We start from the raw sequence: 22,645 nt of genomic DNA, 5'->3' as shown, positions 1-22,645 counted from the left end.
TGTTCGTGTGCCTTTCTGTCCGTCGACGTATTCCTGTAATCCAGGTGCAGGTCTCATTTGTTGTCCAATTGTGATAAGATTTTATCACCTTTTTGATCCAACGACGAACGCTATATATATATATATATATATATATATATATATATATATATATATATATATATATATATATATATATATATGTATGTATATATATATATATATATATATATATATATATATATATATATATATATATATATATATATATATATATGTATATATATATATATATATATATATATATATATATATATATATGTATATATATATATATATATATATATATATATATATATATATATATATATATATATATATATATATATATATATATATATATATATATATATATATATATATATATATATATATATATATATATATATATATATATATATATGGTGTGGTTGTTAAAAAAATATTCATGCTCTCGCATTTGCTTAATAATAGTAGCCAGACACGCTCCAAGACTTTGGATTTTTTCGGATACAACACTTTTACCCGTCGCGTTTGCTGTAAGCCTAAGATTCCATTTGTGGAATTAAAAATAGCACGACTTTTTTACAAAAACAATTGTTAACCCATATCAGGTCTGACACGAGTATTTGAATGCTTAAATGGTAAAACTATCATTGTGCAGATGTGTAATTACAAGAAATTAAATTGCCCCACAAATGAGACAAAAAAATTGACAAAACTAATGTGTGAAAGTCTATTGCAGGCACAATTTAAAACCAAAAACAAAAATCCTTAAAGCAATTTACAAATACATATGTAATTGATTGAATAAGAATGAAGTTGTTTGTTTGATTCTTTAATCGTATTGTATGTGTTTTTTTATATTTCAATACATGAAATTTAGATGATATCGTTTAGTTTGTAAGGAATTTCTATCATGTAACTGATTTGCAAAAGACCAAGCAATACTTTTACGAACTAATTGAAATGTTTATTAGTTTTATTGCTTTTGATACAGATGCAATATCAAACTACCATCATTCTTTTAATCTAAATATCCTTAAATAACCTATTTCGACATAAACAAAAATTTTAATGTTCCTTTATCTTGAAATGGTAGAGATTATGCTCTTCAAATTCTTTCTCTTACTGTGTCTGTTTTATTCAATTGCGTCACTTTACTAACAACCTTGTTATGTTTTCTAATCTCTCAAAACGTATCTTAAGCATGCACTACTTTTTAAATTTACCTATTTGTGCATACATATTCTTAATACTACATAATATGTACAATGTCGTTAGTATAACATATATAAACTGCAATCAAACTAATTGTATGCGTTGTGTATGTGTAACAAAATACTGGCTTATTTGTTTGTCTCCTTGCCTAGTGGGTACTTGTCTCTGCAATTACTTAAGGTTTTAACTACCCATATACTACTTCAACTCTGTTTGTAATCACACCTTTCATGCAATCAATGAATAAATCAATTGCCTATTGTATCAAATTAATGTGTCATCCTTTACTTATAGAGTTTATGTCCTTTTAATAATACATCTTTTTGAAATATCCATTAATTTTCTAAAGATTTTACCCGCAACTTTTAGTATTTGCCTACCTATTTTGAACACATTCCACAGGTTGAGTGTTTGTGTGCGGCTTAATGATCTATACATGGCTCTAAATATATCTGTTTTTTATCTATTAAAGAACACATCCCATAATGTATATATTTAATTTGTTTTAAATATGATGAGACACATGAGAATTAAGTATTTTTTTGTATACCGCAGAGTATAGCTAGAACAGAATCTGTTGATCAACGTGGTGGTCAATACGATCGAATAAAACTGTGTTAATTTAAAATTACCTCATACAGAAACATTACAACTACTATCACCACCACCCGCTCTTCAACATTCCTTTCTGAATGAACTCACAAAGCACCCGCACGCATATATAATCTCAGACCAACACATTTTCCTAATTATCATACTACCTACCTTCATACGAGTATGCATTTAAATTCCCTTAGGACATTTAAATGAGCCATGTTATTATTCATGATGATCTGTTAAATTTCTCAATTCTACAGCCAAAGAGTGCACAACATTTTTCTTGGTTTTAAACCGTTAATAAGAGTTATGAATTTCTAGACCGATATCGAACTTATCCGACACCTCATTTACAGATTTGTGGAAATATATCGCTGTTTAGAGAACAACTTCTAAGATCTGCACAATTACTTGACACCTATCTCGTTCTTATATGCTACTAAGCTCACTTTTGGATAAAGCACTTCTTCCGATGAAGTGAAAATTTTTTTCCTCAGTCAATGAATACAAAGGTTAATCTAACAACTTGTAAATAGTCCTAATTCTGATTTGATGTTGGGTCTTGCGTTTCTTGTCAACTTCTTTAAAATTAAATCCGTTAGTATTATGTCGCTGGGGCCGCCTTATCATTGAGCATAAATTTGAACCGGACACACTCATTGATATGTGAGAAGTTTGCCCTGTTTCTTAGTGGAATGTTCATGGGAAAATTTGCATTTTTATGTTCCCTTAGTGTGTCAATGAACTTTCCACTTACCGTAAGCGGCCCAGCATCTGCGTATATAAGACTTAATTATTTCTTCAGTTATATTTAATAGCCATTCATCATAAAGTTAAGATTGAATTAATGGTATCATGACTTGTGCATCGAGTGGGGTTGCATAAGCATAAAAAGCTATTATTCATGCAGGATAGCTGACTCAAAGTTTTATCAAGTTCACACTGGTATCTCAGTCAAACTAGAAATTGCAGCTAAGTACAAGCCACCAAAAGCAATTGCTTCTGAGTTTTTTTGAATTGAATTTATTTGTGATGAAATGCACTGTTAATATTGTGATTGCGGTGTATTTGGCTGGAAAATCACAACTGTCTATTGTTGACAAACTCAAACTCTCAATGTGAACAAAATGTTTGTGTATCGTATCATAAATCGATAGCGTTACCAAACGCAATGGCAGGTGGTCGTAAAAAGTCATTTATTTCGGACCAACTAAGCTTTGGTTACCCACCACCTCAGATGTATACATTATCCACGTTTCAACAAAACCCGGTAAAAATGCACCATTTATGAATCCGTTGCAGGTAAATCAAAATATAGTCCGATCTAAGACAAACACTTTTAAAATTCAACGAAATCAGGTAATAACAAGTAAAGAGGCGTTACTTTGGATACCCACCACCTCGGGTATATATGTAAACCACCTTTTATCAAAATCCGGTGAAAATTGCAAACCTTATGTCCCATAGCAGTTATATCGAAAATTTGGACTTGGAATTTGGATTTTGGTTTATAACAAAATATTGGTCTTTTTAGCAGCTATATCTAAAAATAACCGATCTGAACCATATACAACATGGATGTCGAAAAGCCTAACATAAGTCACTGTGTCAAATTTCAGTCAAATTGGATTATAAATGCGCCTTTTATGGGGCCAAGACTTTAAATCGAGATATCGGTCAACATGGCAGCTATATGCAAATCTGGACCGATATGGGCCAAGTTGCAGAAAAATGTCGAAGAGCCTAACACAAATCACTGTCCCAAATTTGGGCGAAATCGGACAATAAATGCGCCTTTTATGGGCCCAAAACCATAAATCGAGAGATCGGTCTATATGGCAGGTATATCCAAATCTGGACCGATCATTGCCAAAGAAAAGAAAGATGTGGAAGGAACTAAGACAACTTACTGCTCAAATTTCAGCAAAATCGGATAATAAATGCACCTTTTATGGGCGCAAGACCTTAAATCGAGAAATCGGTCTATATAGCAGCTATATCCAAATCTAGACCGATCTGGGCCAAATTGACGAAGGATGTCGAAGAGTCTAATACAACTCACTGTCCCAAATTTCAGCAAAATCGGATAAGAAATGTGGTTTATATGGGCCTAAGACCCTAAATAGGCCGATCGGTCTATATGACAGCTATATCAAGGTATAGTCCGATATAGCCCATCTTTGAACTTAACCTGCTTATGGACAGGTGGTTGGACAGAGAGAATCTGTGCAAAGTTTCAGCTCAATATCTCTATTTTTAAAGACTGTAGCGTGATTTCGAAGGACAGACGGACGGACATGTCTAGATCATCTTAGATTTTTACGCTGATCAAGAATATATATACTTTATAGGGTCGGAAATGGATATTTCGATGTGTTGCAAACGGAATGACAAAATGAATATACCCCCATCATTTGGTGGTGGATATAAAAATGTCATTTATTAGTGAAAGTGCGCAAATCGGGATATCGGTGTATATGGCAGCTATATTCAGATATGCTTCGATCATCGCCATATTCGGGACGGACGTGTAGGTGTTTAATACAACCTACAGGACTATACTTCAGCAAAATCGTGTAATAAATACTCAATTTATTGGTGAACGATCATAAATCGGTAGATTCAGTGTATCTGTTAGCTATTGCCAAATATGATCCGATTTGAACATACGATCGTACGGACGACGAAGATTCCAACACAGTCGACAAATTTCAGCAAAACCCTGATGTAAAATGCGGCTTCTATGTGCCTTAGAACTTAAATTAGGAGATCGGCCTAGATGGGGACTACATGCAGATATTTACCGTATTCAATACGAGTTTCGATGGTCGCAAGACCCACTTTTCAAAATTTGTTACAAATCGGGTAAGCGAGTTCTATGAGCCGGTATATTTGGGGCCTATAAAAATGTATTGTTCGATTTATACTGTATGGCTTTCGAGGGTCCCAAGACAACTGCGCCAAATTTCAGCGAAGTTTGGTAATATTGCGGCTTCTGTGGGCCTAAGACCTTCAATCGGGAAATTGGTCTATATGGGAGCTATATGAAGATATTGTCCGATGTGAACCAATATGAATTCAATACGGATGTCGAAGGTCAGAGGACAACCACCTGCTCTTAATTTCAGCGCAATCTGCTAATAAATGCGGTTTCTATGGTCCTTTGACCTTAAATCGTGAAATCAGCCTATGTATTATTTTTCTCACGTTACCAACACGCAGGGGATGTCCCCTATATATGCAGTGCATTGCGTTGGCAATAAGGAAAGTTAAGGATTGGAGGGGAAAAAATTAAGTCGTGTTTATTGATATTCGTCTTAAGGTTCTGAACGTCAATGTCGGTGGGAAAGACATTAGCCGGAAGTGGATTCTTGGTAATGCATGGTTCGTTCGACTGGCCAATCAATTACAAACAGGTGTGAGTTCCTGACAAGTCTTGTATTCCTGGTGAACATTGTAACATCAGTAATAAAAAGACAAATATCCCTGGATCACACCATGAAAGTAACGGTAGAGCAGTACAACGCTACCCACATTTCAACGATGTTCCAGAGAAGCAATAGAGTTGGTTACTCTCGCTCTCAGTTGAACCAGGTCCAGTAGCTCCAAGGATGATTTTGGAGCTCCTGCCTATAAGAGAGTTATATTCCATCCTCGGCCTGATGTAGGTAGTATAGATATTGAGAAGATCAGAAGAGGTGAAGTACTTCCTGCACTGCTTATGAAATCCCAAAAACTTGAATGCTTCTTCCGACAGTTCCAATACGTGTTTTGATCAACGGACATCACATTGTATATTCATACCCAGAACATCAAGAGCATCTGACTGCTCAATATCTATACCGTCGATAGATATCGACGATTTTAGTGGGTCAGTGAATTGCTTGTGAGACAAGAAACAGTATTGAGTCTTCTGTGCGTTCAAGTCTACTCAGTTCATTCTACCCCACTCGGAAATGGCCAACAAATCCTGGGAGAGCGTCTCATCCATAATGCGCCTCCTGTCGACAATTTCTTGAGGACTGGGCCTATGGTCGAATGAATATGAGTGATACAGACTACTGTCATCGGCAAATGAGTAAACTAGATTCGAAATCTAACCTTGTGGCAAACCTGCTGTCAATGTATACTCATCGGATGAGCATCCATCTACAACAACTCGTATAGAGCGATCTCTGAGAAAGCTCGAAATAAATCGAACAAAGTTACTGCCGACTCCAAAAGCTACATCTTTGATACAAGTGGACCGTGTCTGATCCTATTAAATGCCTAGGAGATGTCCAGAGCCACGACCTTACTCTCACCAACTGCTATTAGGTCTCCTGCAGGGCGATTTCTGCGGAGCCCATACTCTCTATCGCTAAGACGGCCATTGGACTCTAAGTATCTAACAAGATGATGGTTAACCATACTCTTCATAACCTTGGTAACAGCGGAGCATATCGCAATTGGCCGCTAATACGCAGGGTTGTTCGCCCCACCTTTTTTGGGGTGGGCTGAACGTTCGCAATTTTCCAACGCGCCGAGAAAACTCCCGTACGGCAAGCAAGGTAGATGAGCAAGCGTCGAAGAACACTATCAAGGATAAGTGTGGGTTGGCCTTTATTCTTTTTATGAAAGACCGTTCGGAGAAGCAATAACTTTAACACGTTGACGATGTTGGTAAAGAAGCTTTTCGTTTCTAAGTACACTGACACACGAAGTTCTTGCTTGTTTGCGCAGCATTTCGGTATTGGAATTTTTGTTCAGACGCCAAGTCCTTAATTCATCCTCTTTTGATCTGGCAGCATCTCTGCATGCCCAGTTACACCAAATTGTATCCTTTGATTTAACCGATAAATTATTAGTCAGAATGAACGATCTCGTTTCTATTAATTTACGTCATAATTTACGAACGAAACCCTCGTTTGTTGGCAAAATGTATTATAATCTCATCAAAAATTGCGCCAATACATTGTATACGTTATCAGTGTATACAGTGTATTCAAACCTACTCTCTTATCGCCGTGAATACCCCTGCTGTTTAGTATTATGCCTTAAACAGCGGGATGACAGCGACAATAGCGTCAACCACTGCGCGCCAAGCGGGAAAGGAAAGGGGGCCAACGAATACACCACAAGCAGAAAGACATGTGGTATATGTAAATATTATCCGATCTGGACCGTATTCGGATATCGAGGGCCCTAAGATGTGTGATACTGTGCCAATTTTCAGTGAAGTTGGGTTATAAATACGGCTTCTGTGAGGCTAAGACCTTAAACCGGGAGATCGGTCTTTCCGGGGCTATAAGGATGTCGAAGGTCAGAGGACAACTAACTGCGCCAAATTTCAGCGAAATCAGATAGTAAATGCGGCTTCTAGTGGCCTTAGACCTTAAATCGGGTGATCAGCCTATATGGGCGCTATATGAAGATATTATCCGATCTAGACCGTATTCGAGATTACGACAGACAGACTTGATCGTATTAGAATTTTACGACGATCAAGAATATATATATATATATATATATATATACATTGTCGGAAACGGATATTTCGATATGTTACAAACTGCAACAACACCTGGAATGGTTTGGCTAGTGAAGGCTCAAATTTAACGAAATCCAGGCCATAGTGGCAATAAATTGGCTAAAAATCTGAAAATATCCCGAGAAAGGATACAAAGCCTGACAAGTTCCAAAAGGAACACTAACCTACACGAAGTTGCTGCGCTTGCAAAATCCGGTAAGGAGTAACAAGTAAAAGCGTGCTAAGTTCGGCCGAACCTTATATACCCTCCACCATGGATCGCATTTGTCGAGTTCTTTTCCCGGCATCTCTTCTTAGGCGAAAAATAATATAAGAAAAGATTTGCTCTGCTATTAGAGCGATATCAAGATATGGTCCGGTTTGGAACAAAATTAAATTATATGTTGGAGACCTGTGTAAAATGTCAGCCAATTCGAAAAAGAATTGCGCCCTTTGGGGGCTCAAGAAGTAAAATCGAGAGATCGATTTATATGGGAGCTGTATCGGACTATAGAACGATTCAGACCATAATAAACACGTGTGTTGATGGTCATGAGAGGATCCGTCGTACAAAATTTCAGGCAAATCGGATAATAATTGCGACCTCTAGAGGTTCAAGAAGTCAAGATCCCAGATCGGTTTATATGGCAGCTGTATCAGGTTATGAACCGATTTGAACCTTATTTGACACAGTTGTAGAAAGTAAGAATAAAATACGTCATTTTAGACAAATCGGATAGGAATTGCGCCCTCTAGAAGCTCAAGAAGTCAAGTACCCACATCTGTTTATATGACAGCTATATCAGGTTATGGACCGATTTGAACCATACTCGGCACAGTTGTTAAATATCATAACAAAATACTACTTGCAAAAATTTATTCAAATCGGATAAGAATTGCGCCCTCTAGAGGCTCAAGAAGTCAAGACCCAAGATCGATTTATATGACAGCTATATCCGGTTATAAACCGATTTGAACCATACTTGGCACAGTTGTTGGATACCATAACAAAATACTACGTGCAAAATTTCATTCTGATTGGATAAGAATTGCGCACTCTAGAGGCTAAAGAAGTCAAGATACAAGATCGGTTTATATGGCAGCTATATCAAAACATGGACCGATATTGTCCATTTGCAATACCAACCGACCTACACTAATAAGAAGTATTTGTGCAAAATTTTAAGCGGCTAGCTTTACTCCTTCGGAAGTTAGTGTGCTTTCGACAGACAGACGGACGGACGGACAGACGGACGGACATGGCTAGATCGACATAAAATATCGCGATGATCAAGAATATATATACTTTATGGGGTCTCAGACGAATATTTCGAGTAGTTACAAACAGAATGACGAAATTAGTATACCCCCCATCCTATGGTGGAGGGTATGAAAATATGCATGTATGGAGGCGCTGAAGAAAGCCATTGTACCGGAATGAGCCAAAACACCGTCAGATAACATTCATGCAACTTGCAATTCGCTTGTTGGCAAAAGTCAAGGCAAAAGGTCAAGGTTAAAGCAATAGTCAAGGCAAAATATAGTTTTATTGGGCATAAGTCATTGGATTCTAAAATAACGATTACTTCCACATTTTTTTGGCATTAAAAAATATTTTCATACAAAAATAAGGTCGTTTTAAATGGTAACACTTCGTTTCAGCTTTCCTGTATTTACATAAAAAAGCTTTAATTCTACAAAGGCGACCATTGCATGTTTTTGTGATGTAGGGTTCGATGATTTGGTTGATTTACATTCACAGCAGACATGCTGACCTACTTCAGAAGGTCATCGGTTAGCAAAAGAGAACCCTTTTGGTGATCATTCATTGAGATCTAAGAGGGTTCAATACATGTAACTTTGTTAGTCAAAGGGGCCAAAAGGTTAAAGTATAACATATTTGCATAATATAAATTAAGGACATATGGCTTATATTAAGTTTTTATTCCAAAATTTTTACGATGATGGTTAAGAGAGAATGTATTTCTATTATTTTAAGAAAGGTTGATGCAATACAGTTTGACAATTTCAACTTTCGTTTAAGTAATTTGATTTGGTATTTATACCGATCGACAACATAGATGATATATTTCCATGGTTCATTTATAACTGAAATGTATGTATATTTCAGGGACAGATATGATATTTAAGAAACATTAACTATATGAAATTTGAAGAAAATTATAAGGAAGAATTTCTATGAACACATACTTTGTATGGATCAAACTTTGTTCGTCCATGTAAATAATATTTTTACGGAATTATAGAAAAATAACTTCTAAGGCTTATCTAGCCGTTGAGCAACTCTTCATATACCGACCTATAGAAGTCGGAACTAGTTTTGCGTTTTTTCAGATATCCGTAACACCCCTTGTGTGCTACGGATCTTTCTCAAAATTGGCCGAAATCCATAATGTTGACCAGTAACATGGCCCCTCGAGTGGATGAACAAATTTTCATATACCAACCTACATAAAAAACGATTGAATTACTTAACAAGAGTTTGATAATAATAACAAGAGTTTGTTAATGGGCGAAGACTGTAGAGACTTTAACTAAGGAATAGCATCTTAATTTTTAAGATAAGTTTCGTTGCCTCGCAATGCTTCGGCCAAGGAAAAAGTCTTTAGCTGAGTAATCTTCTATTGTATGTAGTGAACGAAGAGTTAGCTATCATTTATCAGTTAGTTAATTTTAACCAAATAAAGCATATAAAAGCCAAGTTGTTCTTCAGATCCAGAGAATTTCCCATCAAATTGAGATCGGCACAAAATACTCGCCTTTAACAAAATAAACGTGTTTGTTGTAATTCCTCTCCTTCAACATGACCCAGCAGGTTTATATAAACAAGACTTTTCAGCTGTTACATCTTCGCTTGTGTATTTTTAGGATACTGAGTTCTTTATTTCAAACTATTTAACACTAATTTCAAACAGCTCATGGTTCGTACTGCGCTACTACTCTCAAATAACGCCAACTGTTCCACCAATTTCACGCTGCCCCGTCTCCTTTCGCTTCAGAACAGTATCAGTGTCATGAGTAGTGCAATTTTTGTCTCTAGTGAGGAGACTGGCGTGATTCGTTTCATAATGGGCACGTACTCTGTTAGTTTTTCTAGTGGATTACTATCAGTTTCCATATAAAAAAATATGAATGAAATACGCCTTAAGGTACGTTCAGTTTTCGGCCCGTAACCCAACCCCTGACTACGTAGCTACGCCTTAGGTTACATTAGATTGAAAAGAAGGTGCGGATCCTAATCCATCCCTTGCCACTATGGACATACAACTACGGCAGCTGTGTTCTCCTAATCGGAAAGGTAGTCCTTAATTGTTTCCATTTTCTGCCCCTAAGCTGGTTCAAATCTAATATCGTATCCGCACAAAAGTGCCGAAGTCGTTTAGCTGTGTCATGGGAAATGTTTCAACGTCTCATCATCTTCCGCATATGCCCTACACACGCTGTCGCTTGCCGCATCCATTCTGTATAACTGTGCTCGAATGATACCCAAAGCAATTTTGACCTCCTTCACGCTTCTTCTCACTAATAACCACGTCCTTTCATGATCCAGATCTCCTAACTTGGGGTTTAGTTATCCTACTGACCGTTTTACAGTTCCATGTGGCCTCCTCGGCCAACTTTTATGCCCTCTCGTGTTCCCTTACTCCGTTATGGCCTAAAACATACGAGGCTTAAGTCGCCTTTATCACAGTCAATGGTGCTTTATCATTGTTTGTTTTCTTCGTCAACAACAGTCAAGGTTAAATTCATAATTGGATAAAGTTAGAAGCATTTACTTGAAAAAAATATCCAGCAGCAATAAAATTAGGTGTTTTGCTTTGGTAATGTTTGTAGACAATTTGATCACAATTTGCTTTGCCAATTTTGCACAAAGCTCAAAGCTATTTTTTGTCCAAACTAATGGACTAATTGTGTGAATATATTATAACTATTGTTTTATTTTACAAAAGATATACTTCCATGTCCTATTTTTTACCCAATCTCTTGAAAAGCTATGAAAATTTTTAGTTTACGGTAGGTTAATTGCTGCGAGCAAAAACTCGCACATTTCTATCCGATGTTTCGAATAGAATTATTCGATAATTGATGTCATCATCTTCATAAAAATGCTAAAAGCGATTGTAATAAGTCGATTACGAACGCGGGAATTAGGCCCCTTTTGTTACCCCCGACGGCCAGTTTACCGCCCTTAAAGTAATCACACTCGATGTCCGCGCTACCATACCATACCACTTCACGCATTCTATAACTGCCCGGATCTCCGCCAGCAGGACCGTGTTATGGCCAAGCAGTCGGAAACAGATCTCAGCTCCTAAGTTCACAATGTGGACTTCCTGGCCCATTCTCTTCTCTAGTTTTAATCCCTACGTATAGCATAAAATTTCAGATGGCAATACCAGAGTCAAAGTCCGTGCCGCTGGGTGAAGTGCATAACATTCGACCTCAAGTGTCGTCTTGAAATTCGATCCAAACCCTCTTCCATTCCATCTAGGTATCTTATTATCATCTCGATTATGCGGCGATAGTATGATCTACTCCTGTTCTTTCTCCCAACGCCTTAAATCTCATTGCCGCAGTGCCGCCTACTTCATATTTAAACTGTATGTCTATGGGTCGGTTATTTAGAAAAGCATACAGTGCCCTAGAAGGGGCGATACTCATCGCCCCGCTTATTCCAAGACAATATGTTGTCTGAACCTCTTGCAGAGTTTTTATGTTGCCTTTTTCTCCATGGCAGTTCACCAAACTACTGAGACACAAGGCAGTATTGCTTTAAATTATGCTCGGTGCCATTTTGAGCCTACGGATCACAGTGAATGTGAAACTTCAGTACGCTCTTAAATGTGAAACTTCCAGTTCAGGTAAGCGTCTAAGAGCACTTTTCAGTATTTCAACATGTCGGATATCGAAATCGTTCTGTTCATTGTGCTTCAAATTGGCCCACCTTCGTCTTCGGGGCCCTAGGACTAGACCAGTAGTATGCCGTCTCCAAGGCCATATCGGCCTTTATTCAGAGCTGATTCGGATCCCTACTCTTTCGATGTAATATAACATTGTCTGCGTAGCAAACGTGTTCAAATCCCTCCTTATATTTATTCATGGTGGTCTCATATAGGTCAATTTCTTATTTATCCTAATGTTATGGCGCCCACAATTTATCCATATGCTCCTTAGCATATGGTTTATGCAGTCTGTAGGGATTCCATTGTCCGAGGATTGGATCTGGTAACCACAATACGTTCCACGGTTTTGAGTAGAAAGGACGTTAGGCTTATACATCTACAAACCTTTGGTGTCACATAGCTTTCCTTGCTGGGCTGGGTACAAACACCACATGCATGGTTGCCATTACGCCCGTAATGATGAGCATTCGATGAACCTCAATGTCCATTCCGGTGATTTCGTGTTTTCCGTCGTTTCATGTGGCAAGTGCATTTCCATCGAGAGCCATGCGGGACATAGTAAATTGAAGTTGCAAACGTCGGGTATGCGTTATTCTAGCATGTATCTATTAAAAGATTTCCTTTTTGTATATGCAGAAGGAATCAAATGCACAGATAAAATGGTTTTATAGTTCACCCATAAGCGTAAGATAAACCTTTTTTTTAGCGTAAGATAAAACCTCTAACAAGCAATAAAGCAGAGAAGTTTTGTCCAAAACAAGGTATTTTTTAAAATGCAGGGTGTGTACACATAAACTCCCTGTCGTAAAACGTTGAAGAGTTTTGTCATTAAGTTTCCTGCGGAATAATGACTTAAAGGACTTATTGTGAAATGCGCCTTTGAATTTATTTATTTGTGCGACTTTACCATTATAGATGCGACTTTACCATTATAGACTCTTGTGTATGGTTAGGAAATATTTTTTGTAAATTGCTTGCAGTAGAAGTATTGCAACAGAAATGCTAAAATCAAACGTTAGTTACTTTTAAGGTGTATATCATTAAGTTCTAGGTTTTTTCGTAATTTTTTCAATACCTATTGGTCAAGGTGTGTAAAATTTAAATCAGCAGACAATTCACCAATGAGTATCTTCATCATTTCTTTAAATTGGGCATATGAAGAGAGGATTGCATATGCGTTATTCTTTATTGTTCAAGTTGATCCTATGTAGATTATAAAGAAAAATAGAAACTCACTTCTATTCATTGTTAAGCATACTACAGTTTGTAATTATTCGGATAACTTTTGAGATATATATAAAATTTTCCCTTCATTAAGCCGTACGAGTTCATGGAATAGTATTGGTTTTTGAAAGCCATGTCTTGTAATCGCTAATATAGTAATATGTTTGTATTTGTTGTAACTAAAATGGTGTGTTATTTACTATAAGTGTTTTATTAACTTGATCCCACTGGAGATTTTTCCAACGAACTTATTATATACGTGTATGTGTTCTTAATCCCGTCCCGAACCTAACTTTGCTAAGTAACCAACAACTCTTGTACTACTATGCATTTGTTGGCTTAGATCTGTTAAGACGAAAACGACAAAATTGTATTCTCGATCTCATGCAATCAATCAGTTAATCAATCGCAATCAGCCAATATATATACAGGGTGGCTGATGAATATTGCTACAATGATGAATATTGCTACATTTTTTTTTCGGTGTATGGAATACATTTTTCTTTTATTCATGTTAAATTAAATTATTAAATTATTATTAATTAAATTAATTAATTAATTAATTAAATTAATGATTAAATTATTATTATTAAATAGAAAAAAAGTTATTACATTTTTTTTTGGTAGCGGCTTTCATCAGCCACCCTGTATATATATATAGACATACATTTGTGTTGTAAGTTTGTTGTGTTCTGCGTGTTAAATATGCCCACCAAGCCAATTCTAGACGGAATTCATTCAAAATTTCCTTTTTTCTTTTGTAAACTTGATTGTGTGCTCGCTGGCTCGCTCCTTCCTGGCCGCCTCTGAAATGTCAAACCAAAATCTAATAAAAACCACACGAAACAATGAACGGCTCGAATCAATTAAAATTGAATATTAACAAAAAATCAAAATCAAAACTCAACAATGAAAACAACAACTACAACGACATTTTAATCAAAACCCACGCATACACATTTGCTATCATTTCCTGTGTACAAATAACGGAAACCAAACGATCGATCGATTCTACATTGTTCATAAACGAAACAACACAATCCCACTCCAATTATGGCCTGCGAAACTAAATTGAATGTGGTGAAATTGCCACAATGACGACATTTGTAACTGCTACCACCTGTGAACTAAATAACGAATAATTGAACAACTGACAACTACCCTAACTATCTGGCCATGTGCACGTTCATAACTTTCTAATGTCCGTTCTATCTCTCTCCCTCCCAAACATTCCGAACTTACTTCCTTGCGTAACAACAACTAAAACAATATTGCTCCGTTCTCTGCCACCAACCATGATCATCGGTATTCTCCTTGTCATCTGCATTAACATATGCTTGTCACAAACAAAACACTCGAATTACTATTTTCATTGCCCCTTCTCTCACTCTTCCCATTGCCAACATTTATAAAACACACTCATACACACATATACACCTATAAAACGCCAACACATATACTTCCACGTACATACGTTAGAAAAGCGTGAAAGTCGCTCTAGATCCATTAAAAATTGGCAACGTTTAACAAAAGCCCTACGACGATCGTTACCCACAGGGCACAATCTCTCGCAGACGGATGGAAATAGCACGGAAGGTGACTCGACCAGTGGACGCAATCCGGCAACGACAGGCATCGGTTGCTATAAGAACTACGACCATGTGTCTAATCTGCGAAACTCGAGTGCACCACATGTGAGTATGAATTTTTTCCATTAATTTTTTGGTTGGCCCCCAGGCCGCCACTACTCCCAGTCCCACCCGCAGCGAAAAAAAAATGTTAACCGCCCTCTTTAATGACTAACCAATTTGTGCTACTAATAATGATGATGTTGTTTTTTAAAAATTTAGGTAAATTTAATTTGTCTAATGTTCTCTTGTTGCGACCGTCCATGGAATTTCGATCATAGATTGCGATTGTGTCGAACTTTCGTGGATTTTCATGAACAATAAATCGTGACCTTTGCACTTGCCACATGTCTCTGATATCATTTGTTTGTTTCTCCCCTAAACAGCATCATGCCACAGGGCCAGATCAGCAGGATGCTGTGCCACCATATTCCTTCGACAACCCCAACGCCCGGCAAACATCTATGATGGCCATGGAAAGCTATCGACGCGAGCAGCAAGCATTGCAGTTGCAACAGCAACAACAGGGCCAGCTTGGTCAATCACTATCCACAGCCTTGGTGCCGACATCAAACACCGTTACGACCAGTGTGCCCAATGTCACAGTTCCGCAACAGCAACATCACTTGCCCTCTGCTGCTAGTCAGGCGACCGGCAATGTGCAGGCGACCTCGGGTGGCGACGAAAATGAACCACCTTCAGAGCTGCCAGTCCAAATGATGATAAAGCCAGGGGTAAGTAACGTCTGTAGCCTTCCTTTAATAGTCTCTTCCCCTCTGTCATTATGGTATAGATTACCAAAAAGCAGCAGTAAAATGACGTTCTGTTCACATCAACTTTCATTCTTTCAATCAATTTGTTTATCTTTCGATTCTATATCTTATATGTTGTAAATTGTAGTAAACACACACACACACTCACACACAGCCAACACAAAAAGTCCAGAACATCACAATCCATTTTGCTAAAAGTTAATTTTCCCCACTGTGCATTCGTTTTGCAGGTCCGCATAAAAGGAAAATAAAAATTAAAAAAATTCATTAATTTCGTGCAGATGGTTGATAACCGCCACCTTGCTTTTACCCCAAATCTCTAACTATAATTGACTACACATATTACAATATCCGCATCAAAGGCATTTACAAGTGTTAGCAGTATTCATATATAGAAATTGATTTATACAGTCTTTGCCATAGGTATAGAGATGCGTAAGACAACTAACCACAACAAGTTTTAGTAAAGTTTGACAAAAAAAAGCTGTTAGAAGCTCAAAAACCAAATATTCAACCAACTATAACAATATAAAACAAGTAAAAGCGTGCTAAGTTCGGCCGGGCCGAATCTTATATACCCTCCACCATGGATCGCATTTGTCGAGTTCTTCTCCCGGCATCTCTCTTAGGCCAAAAAGGATATAAGAAAAGAGTTGCTCTGCTATTAAAACGATATCAAGATATGGTCCGGTTCGGACCACAATTACATTATATGTTGGAGACCTATGTAAAATTTCAGCCAATTCGTATAAGAATTGCGCCCATTGGGGCTTACGAAGTAAAATAGAGAGAACGATTTATATGGGATCTGTATCGGGCTATAGACCGATTCAGACCATAATAAACACGTTTGTTGATGGTCATGAGAGAATCCATCGTACAAAATTTCAGGCATATTGGATAATAATTGCGACCTCTAGGGGTCAAGAAGTCAAGATCCCAGATCGGTTTATATGGCAGCTATATCAGGTTATGAACCGATTTGAACCTTATTTGACACAGTTGTTGAAAGTAAAAATAAAATACGTCATGCAAAATTTTAGCCAAATCGGATAGGAATTGCGCCCTCTAGAAGCTCAAGAAGTCAAATCCCCAGATCTGTTTATATGACAGCTATATCAGGTTATGGGCCGATTTCAACCATACTTAGCACAGTTGTTGGATATCATAACGAAATACTTCGTGCAAACGTTCATTCAAATCGGATAAGAATTGTGCCCACTAGAGGCTCAAGAAGTCAAGACCCAAGATCGGATTATATGGCAGCTATATCAGGTTATGGACCGATTTGAACCATACTTGGCACAGTTGTTGGATATAACAACAAAACACGTCGTGGAAAATTTCATTCCAATCGGATAAGAATTGCGCACTTTTGAGACTCAAGAAGTCAAGACCCAAGATCGGTTTATATGGCAGCTATATCAGGTTATGAACCGATTTGAACCATACTTAGCACAGTTGTTGGATATTATAACAAAACACGTCGTGCAAATATTCATTCTGATCGGATAAGAATTGCGCACGATAGAGGCTCAAGAAGTCAAGACCCAAGATCGGTTTATATGGCAGCTATATCAGGTTATGGACCGATTTGAACTATACTTTGCACAGTTGTTGGATATCATAGCAAAACACGTCGTGCAAAATTTCATTCCAATCGGATAGGAATTGCGCACTCTAGAGGTTCAAGAAGTCAAGACCCATTTACAATACCAACCGACCTACACTAATAAGAAGTATTTGTGCAAAATTTCAATCAGCTAGCTTTACTCCTTCGGAAGTTAGCGTGCTTTCGACAGACAGACGGACGGAGGGACGGACGGACGGACAGACGGACGGACATGGCTAGATCGACATAAAATGTCGCGACGATCAAGAATATATAAAGTTTGTGGGGTCTCAGACGAATATTTCGAGTAATTACAAACAGAATGACGAAATTAGTATACCCCCCATCTCATGGTGGAGGGTATAAAAAATTGTCATTTTTTTGTCAAACGGAACGCAGGTCTTTATGGTAGTTTTAATTAAATACCAGTATGATACTGTTTTATTTGACATTACATTCCATGTTCCATATTTTATCAAAATCGAATAAAATTTCATCTTTTAGAGCTCAAGACATTGAAACGATCTATATGGCAGCCATATCCAAATATGGTCCAATTTGATGTGCACGGATTTATGTGGATAGTCTGTACCAGTGATAGTTTGTCGGAAACTTCGACACATATGATATACATTTCCGACGTATAATACATATGTATGTCAAAAACGTCATAAACTTAGCCGAAAAACAAGTTTTTGACAGAATTGAAAAATAATTAGGAAATCGTGCAATTGTTTTCATATAACAGAACAGCAAACGTATGAGTTCCAATCCTATAACAGAAAACGTATGAGTTCCAATCCTGGCGAGAACATCAATACTTGTTTTTACTGTTATTCTCCCTCACTAATACATACTGGCGGCATTTGTGAATATCTTAATGTTGTTAAACTGCTCTGGAAGGCAGATTATAAATAGGTTAACAATAAAAACTTTTTCTTTATCATATTTAAAGTTTTGGAAAATGTATATAGGCGGCATAGCAACAACAACAAATCTTAAGCAATGATATGATGTCGAAACTAAACAAGTGGCGGAGCATTTTCGAGGTTTATGATGATTACTACCTTTTATACGTTTTATACAAGTACTAGCTGACCCGGGCCCGCTCCGCTGCGCCTTCTTTTACTTTATATGGAACAAAAGTTTACTTGGAATATTTATTTTCGACAATTAAAGATCTTTTAGTGAAATACCATGTTAACTTGACTAACAGTTTAACAATATAAGTGCCTTTATCTGAATCCCATATGTCTAAGAATTTAAGTTTGGATGTAAGGTGTACTCCATTCTTAAAATACTTCATTTCAGCCCGATATTCTCATGATGTCTGATTTAGTGGTGTTTTCGGCGGTGAGGTGGTCCAACAGACACTTGGCCCTGAAAAAATACCAGCATCGTGCTCTTCCCTCAAATACCATTTATTTAAACCCCATATTGCCATTGGCTTAAGAGGAGTTTACAGGATGAGGCGTCCCCCAAACACATGGTCCCAAAATAGGTTATCAAATTCGTTTTCAAATCTCAAATACCTTCCATTTGAGCCACATATTGGCATGGTCGAAAAAATTTTTCCCCCAGAAAATTGGTCCCGAAAATGGGTATCAATTCTTGCTCTACCCACTAATACCTTTCATTTAAGCTCCACATTGACATGGTCGGTAAATATGCCCGATTTAGTTTTGGGGATTGGGGTGGTCCCCCAAACACTAAGCCCTGAAAATATATCAGCAACGTGCTCTATTCTCATATATCCATATATAATTTATTTGAACCTCATATTGCCATTGCCCTCAAAATTGGATATAAAATTCGTTTTGTAATCTCATTTGAACTCCTAATTGCAAAAGTCAGCAAATATGTCCGGTTTGGGGTATTGACCCTAAAAACTATGAATATTTAGTTCCACTCTCTTTAAGACCCAAATTGTCTTGGTTAGCAAATACGTCCTATTTGGGGGTGTTATGATGGGACGTCCGCTGGACAGTTGGCCCCTAATGTTGATATCAGATGCGTGGTCTACTACCACATACCTTTAATTTGAGCCCCATATTTCCATAGTAGGCAAACATGATCGACTTGGGGGGTGTTTTGAGGGATGGGCGGCTACCCAGTGAGTTGGCCTTGAAAATATATATCGGATTCGTGTTCCACTTTAAAAACCTTCTTATGTGAGCCTCATATTGCAATAGTCAGCAAATATTTCCTATTTTGGTGGTGTTGTGGGGGTGGGGTGGTCCCATAGACACTTTTCCCGAAAACTGATATCAAATTCGTGCTTTACTCCCATAGACCTTTCATTTGAGCCCCATATTGATATGGTCGTAAATTTGTCCCCTTTTGGGGGATGTTTTTCGTGAGAGGCGGACCCAAAACAGTTGGTCCCATATTTGGATATCAGATTCGTATTCTACATTCGAATACTTTTTATTTAAGCTCCATATTACCATGGTCAGTAAATAAGTCCTGTTTGGGAGTGTTTTGGGAAAGGGGTGGACCCCCAGAAACGTCTCCCCACATTTGGTTATTAGATTCGTGCTCTTCTCGCAAATACCTTTCGATTGAGTTGCCATGGTCGGTGAATATGTCCGATTTAGGGATGTTTTAGGGCTTGGGGTGGTCCCCCGAACATTTGGTCCGACAATTGGGTATCAGATACGTTTTCTTATCCTTAATACCTTTCATTTGAGTCCCATATTGTCGTGATTGGTCTAAATATATGTTTGGTTGGTTTGAGGGTGGGGCAGCCCCCCTTGGTACCCCATCTGAAAGTTGGATACCAAATTTTTATTTTTAGGGTACTATATGAGAAAACACAAAATTTCGCTTAAATCGCACCACCCATATCCGAGATCTGGCGTTTCTGAAAATTAGGGTAAGGGGGAGGGTCCGCCCGCCTTCAGATATCAAAAAATGTAGTACCCTATTTTTACCACGGGATCATTATGCACCATCTGTGAAAATTTCAAGAAAATCGGTTCAGCCGTTTCTGAGTCTATAAGGAACACACAAACATACAAACAAACAAACACAAATTGATTTTTATACCCTCCACCATAAAATGGGGGTAAATACTAATTTCGTCATTCTGTTTGTAACTATTCGAAATATTCGTCTGAGACCCCATAAAGTATACATATTCTTAATCGTCGATCTAGCCATGTCCGTCCGTCCGTCTGTCTGTCGAAAGCACACTAACTTCCGAAGGAGTAAAGCTAGCCGCTTGAAATTTTGCACAAATACTTCTTATTAGTGTAGGTCGGTTGGTATTGTAAATGGGCCATATCGGTCCATGTTTCGATATAGCTGCCATATAAACCGATTTTGGGTCTTGACTTCTTGAGCCTCTAGAGTGCGCAATTCCTATCCGATTGGAATGAAATTTTGCACGACGTGTTTTGTTATAATATCCAATAACTGTGCCAAGTATGGTTCAAATCGGTCTATAACCTGATATAGCTGTCATATAAACCGATCATGGGTCTTGACTTCTTGAGCCTTTAGAGTGCGCAATTCTTATCCGATTTGGATGCATTTTTGCACGAAGTGTTTTGTTATGATATCCAACAACTGTGCCAAGTGTGGTGGTGTGATATAGCTGTCATGTAAACAGATCTGGGGACTTGGTTTCTTGAGCTTCTAGAGGCCGCAATTCCTATCCGATTTGGTTGAAAATTTTATGAAGTATTTTATTCTTACTTTCAACAACTGTGTCAAAGAGGATTCAAATCGGTTTATAACCTGATATAGCTGCTATATAAACCAATCTGGGGTCTTGACTTTTTGACTTCTTGAGCCTCTAGAGGTCGCAATTATTATCCAATTTGCCTGAAATTTTGTACTATGGATCCTCTCATGACCATCAACATACGTGTTTATTATGATCTGAATCGGTCTATAGCCCGATACAGCTCCTATATAAATCGATCTCTCTATTTTACTTCTCGAGCCCCCAAATGGCGCAATTCTTATTCGAATTGGCTGACATTTTACACAGATCTCCAACATATAATTTAATTGTGGTACTAACCGCACCATATCTTGATATCGCTCTAAAAACAGAGCAAATCTTTTCTTATATCCTTTTTTTGCCTAAGAAGAGATGCCGGGAAAAGAGCTCGACAAATGCGATCCATGGTGGAGGGTATAGAAGATTCGGCCCGGCCGAACTTAGCGCGCTTTTACTTGTTATATATAAGATATGACGTTTTCGACGTTTACCACTAGTTAACAGTCGAAAACCCAAAATACCGACATACTGACCATCTTTGATCTGTACCAAAGAACAGATTGATTGACCATTCGCTTTTATAACGGATTCATATTTTCGTTGCTTTTGACTTGCATTCATTCAACAACAGCATGTAACACTGTTGCTTTCAAATGCATTCATTTTTTTACGATTGCTTTTTTATGCATTTTTTATACCCTCCACCGTAGGATGGGGGTATACTAATTTCGTCATTCTGCTTGTAACACTTCGAAATATGCGTCTGAGACCCCATAAAGTATATATATTCCTGACCGTCATGACATTTTAAGTCGATCTAGCCATATCCGTCTGTCCGACTGTCTGTTTAAACCACGCTAAATTTCGAAGGCGTTAGGCCAACCGCTTGAAATTTTGCACAAATACTTTTTATAAGCGTATGTCTGTTGGGATTGTAAATAGGCCAAATCGGTCCTTGTTTTGATATAGCTCCCATATAAACCGATCTTGGGTTTTGACTTCTTTAGCCTCTAGAGGCTGAAATTTTGCACGTGGTGTTTTGGTATCTTTTCCAATAACTGTGTTAAGTATGATTCAAATCGGTTCATAATCTAGTATAGCTGCCATATAAACCGATCTAGGATTTTGACTGCTTGAGCCAATATAGCTCGCAATTCTCATCCGATTTGGCTGAAATTTTGCATGAAGGGCTTTGTTATGACTTCCAATAACTGTGCTAAGTATGGTTCAAATCGGATATAGCTGCCATATAAACCGATATGGGATCTCGACTTCTTGTGCCTCTAGAGCGCGCAATTCTCATACGATTTGAAATTTTGTACAACGGCTTCTCTCATGACGTTCAGCATACATGTCTAATATGGTCTGAATCGATCTTACGATTTTGCTTCTTGAGCCCCTACAAGGC

The 22,645-nt window shown here is 37.7% G+C and overlaps 1 protein-coding gene across 10 annotated transcripts in view; it reads left to right on the top strand.

Moving 5' to 3' along the window:
• Positions 1-22,645, top strand: part of LOC106089736 (potassium voltage-gated channel protein Shab) — a 666,380-nt gene that overhangs the window by 501,734 nt on the left and 142,001 nt on the right. For 7 of the 10 annotated variants that reach the window (XR_009396471.1, XM_059360498.1, XM_059360497.1 and 4 more), the window contains 2 exons: positions 14,974-15,188; positions 15,509-15,856. Coding sequence is in view for 9 of the 10 variants with exons in the window: in XM_059360498.1 (XP_059216481.1) it covers positions 14,974-15,188; positions 15,509-15,856 (563 nt within the window). In the remaining variant the exon portion in view is untranslated. The remainder of the gene's footprint in view (positions 1-14,973; positions 15,189-15,508; positions 15,857-22,645) is intronic. The other 3 variants (XM_059360502.1, XM_059360505.1, XM_059360503.1) reach the window with 1 other exon arrangement.

This window comes from Stomoxys calcitrans, chromosome 1, assembly GCF_963082655.1.
Source record: "Stomoxys calcitrans chromosome 1, idStoCalc2.1, whole genome shotgun sequence".
NCBI classification, from domain to species: Eukaryota; Metazoa; Arthropoda; class Insecta; order Diptera; family Muscidae; genus Stomoxys; species Stomoxys calcitrans.
Note: the sequence above shows the minus strand (reverse complement) of the source record. Positions and strands in the feature narration are given on the sequence as shown.